Source organism: Pyrus communis, chromosome 8 (assembly GCF_041283825.1).
Source record: "Pyrus communis isolate YQ-2024b chromosome 8, ASM4128382v1, whole genome shotgun sequence".
Lineage (NCBI taxonomy): Eukaryota > Viridiplantae > Streptophyta > Magnoliopsida > Rosales > Rosaceae > Pyrus > Pyrus communis.
Window position 1 is genome coordinate 20,110,287 of NC_142572.1, and position 13,784 is coordinate 20,124,070.

At 37.3% G+C, this 13,784-nt stretch overlaps 2 protein-coding genes across 2 annotated transcripts; both read left to right on the plus strand.

The window, feature by feature from the left end:
• The first annotated feature begins 6,232 nt into the window (after window positions 1–6,232).
• LOC148695296 (WRKY transcription factor WRKY76-like) lies at window positions 6,233–7,470 on the plus strand. Its single transcript, XM_088699199.1, has 3 exons — window positions 6,233–6,606; window positions 6,722–6,841; window positions 6,975–7,470. Exons 1-3 carry the CDS (start codon window positions 6,295–6,297, stop codon window positions 7,380–7,382), a joined length of 840 nt encoding a protein of 279 aa, XP_088555325.1. The 5' UTR covers window positions 6,233–6,294; the 3' UTR covers window positions 7,383–7,470.
• A 3,365-nt stretch (window positions 7,471–10,835) lies between these two features.
• LOC137718724 (putative WRKY transcription factor 40) lies at window positions 10,836–12,600 on the plus strand. Its single transcript, XM_068458264.2, has 4 exons — window positions 10,836–11,041; window positions 11,303–11,593; window positions 11,709–11,828; window positions 12,004–12,600. Exons 1-4 carry the CDS (start codon window positions 11,012–11,014, stop codon window positions 12,397–12,399), a joined length of 837 nt encoding a protein of 278 aa, XP_068314365.2. The 5' UTR covers window positions 10,836–11,011; the 3' UTR covers window positions 12,400–12,600.
• The last annotated feature ends 1,184 nt before the right edge of the window (window positions 12,601–13,784 follow it).

A 13,784-nucleotide genomic window follows, 5' to 3' on the forward strand; every position in this document is an offset into this window, starting at 1 on the left:
TGTGGTGAAGTCTATCAGGATTTAGTTCTAAAATTATAAATTTCGTCAACTCTCCATTAATTGCTAGCATGTGAACCACACATATGCGAATAAAACGGAATTTTGCATTAACTGTTAGCATGTAAATCTCACGTGCTAACGATTAACGAAGAGTTAACAGAACTTTTAATTTTGGGTCTAAATTTTAACAGATTTCAGTATAGGAATTTAACTCCAATTTTTTTACCACAAGAACAATCTTCTAACTAGCTACCTTATCACTACGAAACTATTATTCTAATTAAGTTTTTTTTATGTATAATTAGGTACTTACAACAACAATAACGTTGCAAATACACCCTAAAAGCAAATCCCAACGAGCCACGTTTCGTTTTCTTTCTTTGTTTTTATACAATCTTAGAAAATTAGAAGGCAAAAGAGTGAAATAAGGTGACCCGTCGAAGACCATAACATAAGCAAGCGTCAAGATTCAAAAGGCACCTCGAACAAACATGTCGCATTAATACTAAACTTACGTCGTTTCCCATGATGACGTGCATGTAGTGACGTCGTTGCATGTTACGTGTAATCAGATATGCTTTTCCAACACGTTCATTACATTACTGTGAAATACAAACTCTCAGCCATGCCAGGAATCAAAGCCACTAAACATTCGTTGATTCAATTGTGAAAGTTCCTTGAATTTGACAGCAAGATTCAAGACCCCCGACAAATACCCTAAACCTATAGCTATATACATGTGTGTGTGTGTGTGTGTGTGTGTGTGTGTATTGCTACTTCATCGGATTATATATTGTTCTTCTCCCTAGCATGTTAACAGTATAGTTATATCAGCAATCTGCAGGTTCTTGAATCTTTACATCAACTTATCTGAATCTATAAACATGGATGCTTGTACCCCTAACAAGCGAAAGGTACTGAATTTGATCTATATACGCGGTTTTGATTTATGGGTTATAACGGAGGAAATTAAACTCTGAACTTAGCATAATCCTTACGCATTTCTACACGCACTCTCACCACTTTCCTTGGACGTAGCATAATCCTATCCCATTTCTGCATGCACCATCACCGCTTGAGTTAACCCCCACGGACTCTTCGTGACCTAGGGTTGAATAATTTATGAGATCGTTTGTGTTAACTATATATGTACTGTTAGTTAAGTTGGTTAAGATTCTGTTGTGTAAGATTGTGACAAGTGTCAATATCTTAAGAGTCTTATGTTAGCTTAATAACTAAGCAATATAGTTAGATATATACACAATGTAATCTGTGTTAGAATGTAATGTGAAAGATAGTAAATACATTTCTTCTTCCTCTCTGTGTACATGTTTTTCTCCCTCTCTGTTTACATGGTATCTTTCGCCTGAAAAGCTTCGGCTTGAAGGTTTCTCGATCTAGTTCTTCTGCTTCCGCTCACCATTCTGCATCACCGATCTGGTTGTTTTTCTTCTTTTCGGGATCTTGGTTCTTCTCTGTGTCTCCGGCTGGGTGCATCTTTTTCTTTGCACACCAAGTGTTTGTTCGAATTCCCCTGAGAAATTTTTCATCTGGGTTTCTTTCTTCTTCGTCTGCGATGGTGACTTCGACTCAACTGCAGATTCTTCAATCTCCTATTACCTCTCTTATCTCCACGATTTCTTCCTCTGTGACTGTCAAACTCGATGATTCCAATTATCTCACTTGGAATTTTCAGATTGAATTGTTGCTTGAAGGTCATGGCCTTATGGGTTTTGTGGATGGCTCTCATCCGTGTCCTGCTCCATTTATTGTGCCTGTTTCTGAAGGTTCATTTCCTCCTTCAAGTGATGTTTCCTCTTCGACTGAAAGTGATAACTTCAAGATCTGGAAAATGCACGATCGGGCATTGATGCAATTACTTACAGCTACTCTATCTCCTTCAGCAGTCTCTTGTGCAATTGGTAGTTCCAGCGCTCGTGACTTATGGCAGCGTCTTAAAGAACAATTTTCCATTGTCACTCGAGCTACGATCTTTCAGATGAAATCTGAATTACAAAACATCAAGAAAGGTACTGATTCGATTTCGATGTATTTGCAACGTATTAAAGAAGCTCGTGATTATTTGTTTGCTGCTGGGGTTCAGTTTGATGATGATGACATTGTGATTTTGACTTTGAATGGTCTCTCCTCTGAATATAATACTTTGAGATCAATTGTTCGAGGTCGTGAGAATGTTATCTCTATGAAAGATCTCCGGTCTCAGTTACTTGCTGAGAAAGCCATGGTTGAGAACATTCCGATTACACCTTTCTTGTCTGCCATGGTTGCTCGGAATAATGGCACTAGTTCCAAAGCTGAGGATCATTCGAATACTGCTTCTTATGGTGGTTCTTCTCAGTCTACAGTATATTCTTCTGTTCCTTCTGGGTTTAAGCCATCTTATAGTAAGAACAAATACAAAGGGAAATTTCAGTATCATCCTCATTCTCGTTTTGGGAGCTCCAAGACCACTTATGGCCATTATAATGTGAATTCTGCTCCTGGTATTCTTGGTGCTTCTCCACCACAGCAACAGGATTTTTCGAGCACTTCTTGTCAAATTTGTGGCAAGTTTGGACATCTCGCTCCTACTTGCAGATTTAGGAATGTTGATAATACAGTTTCTGAGGGCTGTCAAATATGTGGGAAGAAGAATCATAATGCAAAATTCTGTCATTTCAGGAACTCTAATTCCTCTCCTCCAGGTCCGACTGCAATGCATGTTTCTCCATCACAACATCATCAGTCCAGTGATTCTCTTCAACAAACTTGGCTCACTGACTCTGGAGCATCTTCCCATATGACAGCTGATTTGAGTAATCTGTCCTTGGCATCTTCATACCCTGCCCATGAAACGATTCAGACTGCGAGTGGGGCAGGTTTATCCATATCTCATATTGGTTCCTCCACTCTTCCTACTTTCTTAAAACCTTTACAACTCAAGTCTGTTCTTTGTGTTCCTGGCATATCTCAGAACCTTTTATCTGTGCATAAACTGTGCTTGGATAATCATTGTAGGCTAATATATGATGCTTCTTGTTTTTGGATCCAGGATAAAGTCACAGGGAGGATTCTTTTTCAAGGAAAATGCAGTAATGGATTGTATCCCATACCACTTCTAGCACGCGTTCGACCTATTTCTTCTCAACCTCAAGCTGCCTATCTTGGCTGTCAAGTATCTTCTAGTCTCTGGCATAGTAGATTAGGTCACCCGTCTAATTCTGTGATCTCGTTAATGTTGAAAAAGTGTAATCTGTCTGTTTTACCTGATTCAGTGTCTGTGATGTGTCATACTTGTCTGGAAGGCAAATTCTGTAAATTGCCCTTTGTTAAGTCTGTGTCAAAGTCTCTGCACCCCTTTGAAGTCATTCACAGTGATGTATGGGGTCCTTCTCCTTGTACTTCCATAGATGGTTTTAGGTACTATATGACATTCATTGATGAATACACTAGACATTGTTGGTTGTTTCCTCTTCTTAATAAAACTGATGTTTTCTCCACGTTTGTTGGTTTTTCCAATTTTGTTTTAAATCATTTCTCCACATCTATTAAATCATTACAGAGTGATGGTGGAGGGGAATATCTTAGTAAGTCATTTCAAAATTTTCTGTTGGCCAAAGGCATCAAACATCAACTGTCCTGCCCTTAAACACCCGAGCAAAATGGGTTAGCTGAAAGGAAGCACAGGCATATCATTGAAACAGCTATAACACTTTTGCAAACAGCTTCTTTACCTTCACTTTTCTGGTCTTTTGCAGTCCAAACTGCTGTCTACCTTATAAATGGCATGCCCTCCCCCACTCTTTATCACAAATCTCCTTTTGAATTGTTGTTTCATGAGATTCCTGATGTTAATCACCTTAGAATATTTGGTTGTTCAGTCTTTCCTTTACTCAAACCATATAATAGTACAAAGTTACAACCCAAGACAATCAAATGCATTTTTCTCGGATATGCTTCCAACTACAAAGGGTTCATTTGTTATGATCTTGTCCATACCAGGTTTTATATTTCCAGACATGTTATTTTTGATGAGTTCGACTTTCCTTATCCCACCTTGTCTGTTCCCTGTCCTACATCCATTAAATCCCCATATACATCTGTGGACTCATCTCCATTTATATTTGTTAATGGTGATAGTCATATTGTGTCTACTCCTCTGCCTGAGAACATGTCATCCCCATCTTCAAATCGACATAGTGGTTCTTTGCATTCCTTACAATCCATTACTGCATCCCCAGGACAACAAGTCTCTTCTTCCTTCCCTGTGGCTCCTGAGGTTCCCAATGAGTCCTGCTCTGAAATGGTCAATGCACCTCATACTGAGACTTCTCATGCTACTGGTGTTGCTATCCAATCTGAATTTCAGCCTGACAGATTGCAACCTCTTCTCCCTATTCCCCCTATGAACACTCATTCTATGCAGACAAGAGCAAAAAGTGGTATTTCGAAGAAGAAGGCCTTTCTTTCTGTAGTTCATGATGCTGCATCTGCTGATTTATCTCAAATAGAACCTGCCACCTACAAGTCTGCTCTCAAGTCCCCTTTATGGTTATCTGCTATGAATGAAGAGTTGGCTGCTCTTCAAACACAACATACTTGGTCTTTGGTCTCATTACCTCATAACAAGAATCTGGTAGGTTGCAAGTGGGTCTTCAAGATTAAGAAACATGCGGATGGCTCTATTTCTCGGTACAAAGCAAGGCTTGTTGCTAAAGGTTTCAACCAAGAAGAGGGTATTGACTATGGAGAAACATTTAGCCCTGTTGTCAAGCCTACAACTGTGAGGTTGGTCTTAGCCCTGGCAGCGCACTTTGGGTGGTCTTTGCGTCAACTCAATGTGAAGAATGCTTTTCTTCATGGCATTCTTAATGAGGAGGTGTATATGTCTCAACCACCAGGATTCAGTGACCCCTACAATCCTACCCATGTCTGTCGATTGCATAAGTCTTTGTATGGCTTGAAACAGGCCCCAAGAGCATGGAATGAGAAATTCACTGCTTTTCTTCCTTCTCTGGGGTTTCTTTCCACATATTCTGATCCGTCTTTGTTTGTCAAGCATGATGGGCATTCTGTGGTTATTCTTCTTCTTTATGTTGACGATATTATACTCACAGGCAGTGACTCTGTTCTTTTTGATGCAGTAATTCATGCTTTGACCAAGGAATTTGATATTAAAGATCTTGGCCCTCTTCACTACTTCCTTGGGATTCAAATTAAACAGACTGCTTATGGAATGTTTCTGTCTCAGTCTAAATATATGTCAGATTTGCTAGCTAAAACTGACATGGTTCATTCTAAACCATGCTCCACACCTTGCTTACCTTACAACAAGTTATTGAAAGATGATGGACATCCCTTTAATAATCCTTCTCTCTATCGTAGCATTGTGGGTGCACTCCAATACCTCACTTTCACCAGGCCTGATATCTCCTTCTCGGTTCATCAGGTTTGTCAGTTCATGCACTGCCCTATGGACTCTCATTTTGCTGCTGTGAAGCGAATTCTGAGATATTTAAAAGGTACTGCAGAGCTTGGTATTCAGTTTAACACAGGAGACTTGACACTTCGTGCTTTTAGTGATGCTGATTGGGCTGGGGACCCTAATGACAGGCGATCTACTACTGGTCTGGTTGTGTTTCTCGGATCAAATCCCATTTCTTGGTCGTCTAAGAAACAAAATACAGTTTCTCGTTCCTCTACTGAAGCTGAATATAGAGCACTCTCCAGTACTTCTGCAGAACTTGATTGGATTAAACAGATTCTTCACTTCCTCAAAGTTGATACTTCTTCTCCAACAACCCTCTATTGTGACAATCTTTCTGCGATATCTCTTGCTTACAATCCTGTAATGCATCAGCGGACCAAACATATTGAGGTCGATGTCCACTTTGTCCGTGAAATGGTAGCCAAGCAGCTTCTGCAAGTCCACTTTGTTTCCTCCAATGAACAGTTTGCTGATATTCTTACGAAAGGGTTGTTTACTCCTTTATATCAAACACACTGCTACAATCTCCGACTTGGCAAGCCCCCATCTGAGATTGAGGGAGGATGTTAACTATATATGTACTGTTAGTTAAGTTGGTTAAGATTCTATTGTGTAAGATTGTGACAAGTGTCAATATCTTAAGAGTCTTATGTTAGCTTAATAACTAAGCAATATAGTTAGATATATACACAATGTAATCTGTGTTAGAATGTAATGTGAAAGATAGTAAATACATTTCTTCTTCCTCTCTGTGTACATGTTTTTCTCCCTCTCTGTTTACAGTTTGATGATTTTGCTTTTGTATTATGGCTGATGATCGTGACCAGGTTGTAGACAGTGTTCAAGAAGACTTGCAACGTTTGAGGAAAGAGAATGAAACCCTAAGAGTCCTGCTTCAACACTTGACCACTAAGCGCTCAACACTTGAGCAGCAGCAGCTGCGCCAAATGCATATCCAACAACAACCGTGTGATCATCGATATATCATGACCACGAATATCAACAGCGCGATTACGAGCAAGAGACAGAGAACTGATGAGCATCCCGATCAGTTTCCGGCATACCACAATAAGATATCACAGTTCCTAGTGCAATCCGATTCTAAAGACAACAGCCTTGTAAGTCAAGTCCTCCCTTATAATGTAGAAAATTAGACTAATTAGATATAAACCTAAAAGCATTAGGTTTATTTATTAATATTAATTGTGAATTTAATTGAACGAAATTAATTAGATTGTGAAGGATGGATATCAATGGAGGAAATATGGACAGAAGGTCACCAAAGACAACCCTTCATCCCCTCGAGCTTATTTCAGGTGTTCTTTCGCTCCTCGATGCCCTGTCAAAAAGAAGGTACGTATAAATGAACCATTTGCCCAAAGAAATTAAGTTTTTTTTTATAATTAATTTGCAAATTAATTCACTAGTATTTTTTTTCTTTTAGCTAAACTTGTTTATCCTGTGTTTTCCGCTGCATGAAATTTAGGTACAGAGGTGCATAGAGGATGATTCCATCCTCGTGGCGACATACAAAGGAGAGCACAACCACGAAGCCATCAATGATTCTGTACCATTTGGACAATTTTCATGTTCACATAAGAACATAATTGTGCCCGTTAATTTTCCTTCAAGTGGTATCAGAACTAATAATGACGTGATTAATATAAGTCCCTCTCCGCCGGAGCCTGTAGTGCTCGATCTTAGTCTCTCGGGATCCAGTAATCAAGAAAATGGAGGATTGGGAAGCCCTCAAAGCATGGTTAGCCCCGGAAGAGTTGAGGATTACGTTGCTTCGTTAACCAAGGATGCTAATTTCACACAAACTTTAGTTGCTGCAGTAATAGACCAAATTCATAGATTGGAGCGGATAACTCCTTATAGTCAAGATACGTAGAAGAAAGAAATGAAGCAAATTTGTCAAACTTGACGGTCGAAGACGGACAACGCATTAATAAAGCTTATCATTTAAAATTCCCACGAAATGATGAGTTTCCTTCGTGTCTTATCCCTTTGATCCCCTCAAAATAAAAAATCATTCATCTTTACTTTTCAACATACATTATATTTTGTAAGTTATCTGCTGCAATTCAACCATAATTATTAATTAAACGAGCAGTATTAATATTGAAAGACTTGCAATTTAAGTGGTTGAGTATTTATTCATTCACCCGAGGTCATGTCTTCAATTCCGCACTTCCCCAAGAGTCTCAAACTTGAACACGTGTGCCCAGAGTGACATGAGAGTGGTTGGTGCTATACATCATGGAAAATTGGACTAGGGGTTTGATTATATCACATGATTAGCCATTTTCACCATGTCGCACATTATCCATTTAGTTGAATAATAATACCAACCCAAAGTTGTAGACAATAAGCTGGCACTCCAAAATTCTCATCCTACATTTCAAACTTTTTATATTTAGAAAGAAAAATACACTTATGAGGAGTGTAGAATGAGATTTTTGAAGTACCAATAACACTTCTCTAAGCACAATTGACTAGAGCTTCAAGACAAAGACCAAAACCTACCAAAAAAGCATAGTTCCGGTCTTTGTCCTTTCCTCTATACCAAGAGCCCTTGGGAGGGAGAACAAATAGTAGTTTTTCTGCATCCCATTCGATTGTCTTTGTTCGAATGAAATTTTCCTTGAATACATGATACTTAAATTATGTCGGTTACTTATATTATAATATGTGAAATACTCCTTGAATACATGATACTTAAAATAATCTCTCATCATATATTACAAAGGAAAAGTGAAGCGAGTCATGTGATGAAGTGGGCGCTGGTGGGGAGGTTTCGTGCATGGTCCACTGATTAGCTTCTCCTTGTTGGTTAGTCAATTGGTACTTTGTCTGTGGAAATTTAGCCCTTTCATAATTGACTTCAATTAACGACGACCTCTGAATATGAAAAAAAATACAAAGACTTTTTGGTTCCTTGAGGTGCCTTTGCCGTACGCTTACATTCTTTATTTGTTTACTATTTCACGGAGAAATTATTGTGCCCAGAATACAATATGGAGCACCATGTATCATAGAGAGACACTTAAAATGAAATTTTTTTTCTAATTATATAATATGTTGTGTTTCACTTTGTATTCCGAGTTTACTGAAAAATCTCTCTTATTTTGTGGGATGGTATTATGTTCCCATTGGTCATTGCCACTTAGCAAATATTACTCTTCTTCAATTTCTTTTCTTTTTTTTTTCTTTTTCTTTTTTTTTTTTTTTGTGAAGTGTCGATTTAGTCCTTGAATTAACACCTTAGTTAAAATTAGGTCCCTGAATAATTTTTTTTGTAAAATAAGTCCCTAAATTCATTAAAAATTGCTAATTTCATTCTGCTATATATTCAAAACTATTTTATCCAACTTTTCGTCAACTTAAGTCACTTGACACACTGTAGAGTGTATTACCATCATTTTCTCGCCTATAAGCCCTTAACATTTCATATAGGTTACGAATCTAACGTCTAATTTACCTTCCAAAGTTAACTTCATACACTATTTGTTTATGAAAAATTACCAATCTATCCTCCAATGTGTATCATATGCAAGTAACGTGACTTAAATTGATGAAAAATTGAATATAGTAGCTTCGAATCTAATATTAGGGATGTAATAGGTAGATTTTTATAATTCAATGACTAATTTTTCTGAAAAAAAAAAAGTAGTTTAGAGACCTAATTTTCACTTAGGTAATAATTCAGAGACTAAAATTGGCAGTTCATCCCTTTTTTTTTCATAGGCGTTAGTGAGTTGAATTGTTAAATGTTATGAGAATGGAACACACACCAGAGTGCATAGACATTATTGTTTTCCATCACTGCAGCAAATCGCTATCTTCTTCAATTCCATCTTTGATTACCATAATGAGTAGCTAGCCATATGGAAGTAAAGTTTAATTACTCAGGGTAAATAATTAGGGGCTTAATTAGAGAGAAGACTCGTCTATAATTATAAGTTGTTAACATTGTGAAAACTATTTTCCTATACGTTTTATGTAGTGTTAAGTTGAAGTATACATAGTCAAAGACGTTTATGTACCAACTGGAAGGGACAGAGCACCAGAGGGGCTTGATATGGCCCTTACAATCTACACCATATGAGATCTCCCTGAGATGGAAAAGCTCTTGCCTTCTGCCTCTAACATCGAAAAGAGAAGCCATAGCCGATTGCTTAAAGCCTATGGCGAGGAAGAAAACTTCATGCCTACATATTTAAATATTTTTTTCTCTTTTTAAATTGATTTAAATACAACCACTACTCCTAAGGAAAGAAAATTATAAATATAACATTCACCAAAAAAAAATTTGGATTTGTAACCTTCTCCTATAGGGTTCGTGTTCGGCCCTTCTTCTCGAAGTTCTTGAATTCGTCATTGCCAGCTAGCTTTTAGTCTGGTTGTCTTTTTCTTTCTAATGGTCACAAAGATTCATTGTTTGAATCTTCAATCCTATTGTTAAAAATAATGCATTTTTGAAAGTCTTCAAAAAAAAGTTGTTATGTGATGAATATATATACAGAATGGACACTTAAGTAATGGAATAATTTTTTTTTTTTTTGTCCAATTCAATTATTAGTCCTTGTAGTAATAGAAAAGTCGAAAGAAGGATGTTGTACGTAAAACAAAAAATTAGGTTTTAAATCTATGTGGTGAAGTCTATCAGGATTTAGTTCTAAAATTATAAATTTCGTCAACTCTCCATTAATTGCTAGCATGTGAACCACACATATGCGAATAAAACGGAATTTTGCATTAACTGTAGCATGTGAATCTCACGTGCTAACGATTAACGAAGAGTTAACAGAACTTTTAATTTTGGGTCTAAATTTTAACAGATTTCAGTATAGGAATTTAAATCCAATTTTTTTACCACAAGAACAATCTTCTAACTAGCTACCTTATCACTACAAAACTATTATTCTAATTAAGTTTTTTTTGTGTATAATTAGGTACTTACAACAACAATAACGTTGCAAATACACCCTAAAAGCAAATCCCAACAAGCCACGTTTCGTTTTCTTTCTTTGTTTTTATACAATCTTAGAAAATTAGAAGGCAAAAGAGTGAAATAAAGTGACCCGTCGAAGACCATAACATAAGCAAGCGCCAAGATTCAAAAGGCACCTCGAACAAACATGTCGCATTAATACTAAACTTACGTCGTTTCCCATGATGACGTGCATGTAGTGACGTCGTTGCATGTTACGTGTAATCAGATATGCTTTTCCAACACGTTCATTACATTACTGCGAAATACAAACTCTCAGCCATGCCAGGAATCAAAGCCACTAAAAATTCGTTGATTCAATTGTGAAAGTTCCTTGAATTTGACAGCAAGATTCAAGACCCCCGACAAATACCCTAAACCTATAGCTATATATATGTGTGTGTGTGTGTGTATTGCTACTTCATCGGATTATATATTGTTCTTCTCCCTAGCATGTTAACAGTATAGTTATATCAGCAATCTGCAGGTTCTTGAATCTTTACATCAACTTATCTGAATCTGTAAACATGGATGCTTGTACCCCTAACAAGCGAAAGGTACTGAATTTGATCTATATACGCGGTTTTGATTTATGGGTTATAACGGAGGAAATTAAACTCTGAACTTAGCATAATCCTTACGCATTTCTACACGCACTCTCACCACTTTCCTTGGACGTAGCATAATCCTATCCCATTTCTGCATGCACCATCACCGCTTGAGTTAACCCCCACGGACTCTTCGTGACCTAGGGTTGAATAATTTATGAGATCGTTTGATGATTTTGCTTTTGTATTATGGCTGATGATCGTGACCAGGTTGTAGACAGTGTTCAAGAAGACTTGCAACGTTTGAGGAAAGAGAATGAAACCCTAAGAGTCCTGCTTCAACACTTGACCACCAAGCGCTCAACACTTGAGCAGCAGCAGCTGCGCCAAATGCATATCCAACAACAACCGTGTGATCATCGATATATCATGACCACGAATATCAACAGCGCGATTACGAGCAAGAGACAGAGAACTGATGAGCATCCCGATCAGTTTCCGGCATACCACAATAAGACATCACAGTTCCTAGTGAAATCCGATTCTAAAGACAACAGCCTTGTAAGTCAAGTCCTCCCTTATAATGTAGAAAATTAGACTAATTAGATATAAACCTAAAAGCATTAGGTTTATTTATTAATATTAATTGTGAATTTAATTGAACCGAATTAATTAGATTGTGAAGGATGGATATCAATGGAGGAAATATGGACAGAAGGTCACCAAAGACAACCCTTCATCCCCTCGAGCTTATTTTAGGTGTTCCTTCGCTCCTCGATGCCCTGTCAAAAAGAAGGTACGTATAAATGAACCATTTGCCCAAAGAAATTAAGTTTTTTTATTTTTTTTTATGTTTACCCAAAAAAAGAAATTAAGTTTTTTTTTTTATTAATTTGCAAATGAATTCACTAGTATTTTTTTTCTTTTAGCTAAACTTGTTTATCCTGTGTTTTCCGCTGCCTGAAATTTAGGTACAGAGGTGCATAGAGGATGATTCCATCCTCGTGGCGACATACGAAGGAGAGCACAACCACGAAGCCATCAATGATTCTGTACCATTTGGACAATTTTCATGTTCACATAAGAACATAATTGTGCCCGTTAATTTTCCTTCAAGTGGTATCAAAACTAATAATGACGTGATTAATATAAGTCCCTCTCTGCCGGAGCCTGTAACGCTCGATCTTAGTCTCTCGGGATCCAGTAATCAAGAAAATGGAGGATTGGGAAGCCCTCAAAGCATGGTTAGCCCCGGAAGAGTTGAGGATTACGTTGCTTCGTTAACCAAGGATCCTAATTTCACACAAACTTTAGCTGCTGCAGTTGCACGTTCGATTGCAAGACCTGCAAATAGACCAAATTCATAGATTGGAGCGGATAACTCCTTATAGTCAAGATACGTAGAAGAAAGAAATGAAGCAAATTTGTCAAACTTGACGGTCGAAGACGGACAACGCATTAATAAAGCTTATCATTTAAAATTCCCACGAAATGATGAGTTTCCTTCGTGTCTTATCCCTTTCGATCACCTCAAAATGAAAAATCATTCATCTTTACTTTTCAACATACATTGTATTTTGCAAGTTATCTGCTGCAATTCAACCATAATTATTAATTAAACGAGCAGTATTAATATTGAAAGGCTTGCAATTTAAATGGTTGAGTATTTATTCATTCACCCGAGGTCATGTCTTCAATTCCACACTTCCATGAGAGTCTCAAACTTGAACACGTGTGCCCAGAGTGACATGAGAGTGGTTGGTGCTATACATCATGGAAAATTGGACTAGGGATTTGATTATATGACATGATTAGCCATTTTCACCATGTCGCACATTATCCATTTAGTTGAATAATAATACCAACCCAAAGTTGTAGACAATAAGCACAAGGGAATTGTTATTGGCACTCCAAAATTCTCATCCTACATTCCAAACTTTTTATATTTAGAAAGAAAAATAAACTTATAAGGAGTGTAGAATGAGATTTTTGAAGTACCAATAACACTTCTCTAAGCACAATTGACTAAAGCTTCAAGACAAAGACCAAAACCTACCAAAAAAGCATAGTTCCGGTCTTTGTCCTTTCCTCTATACCAAGAGCCCTTGGGAGGGAGAACAAATAGTAGTTTTTTCTGCATCCCATTCGATGGTCTTTGTTCGTATGAAATTTTCCTTGAATACATGATACTTAAATTATGTCCGTTACTTATATTATAATATGTGAAATACTCCTTGAATACATGATACTTAAAATAATCTCTCAGCATATATTACAAAGGAAGAGTGAAGCGAGTCATGTGATGAAGTGGGCGCTGGTGGGGAGGTTTCGTGCATGGTCCACTGATCAGCTTCTCCTTGTTGGTTAGTCAATTGGTACTTTGTCTGTGGAAATTTAGCCCTTTCATAATTGACTTCAATTAACGACGACCTCTGAGTATGAAAAAAATACAAAGACTTTTTGGTTCCTTGAGGTGCCTTTGCCGTACGCTTACATTCTTTATTTGTTTACTATTTCACGGAGAAATTATTGTGCCCAGAATACGATATGGAGCACCATGTATCATAGAGAGACACTTAAAATGAAAACTTTTTTCTAATTATATAATAACATGTTGGGTTTCGCCTTGTATTCCGAGTTTACTGAAAAATCTCTCTTATTTTGTGGGATGGTATTATGTTCCCATTGGTCATTGCCACTTAGCAAATATTACTCTTCTTCAATTTCTTTTCTTCTTTTTTTTTTTTTATTT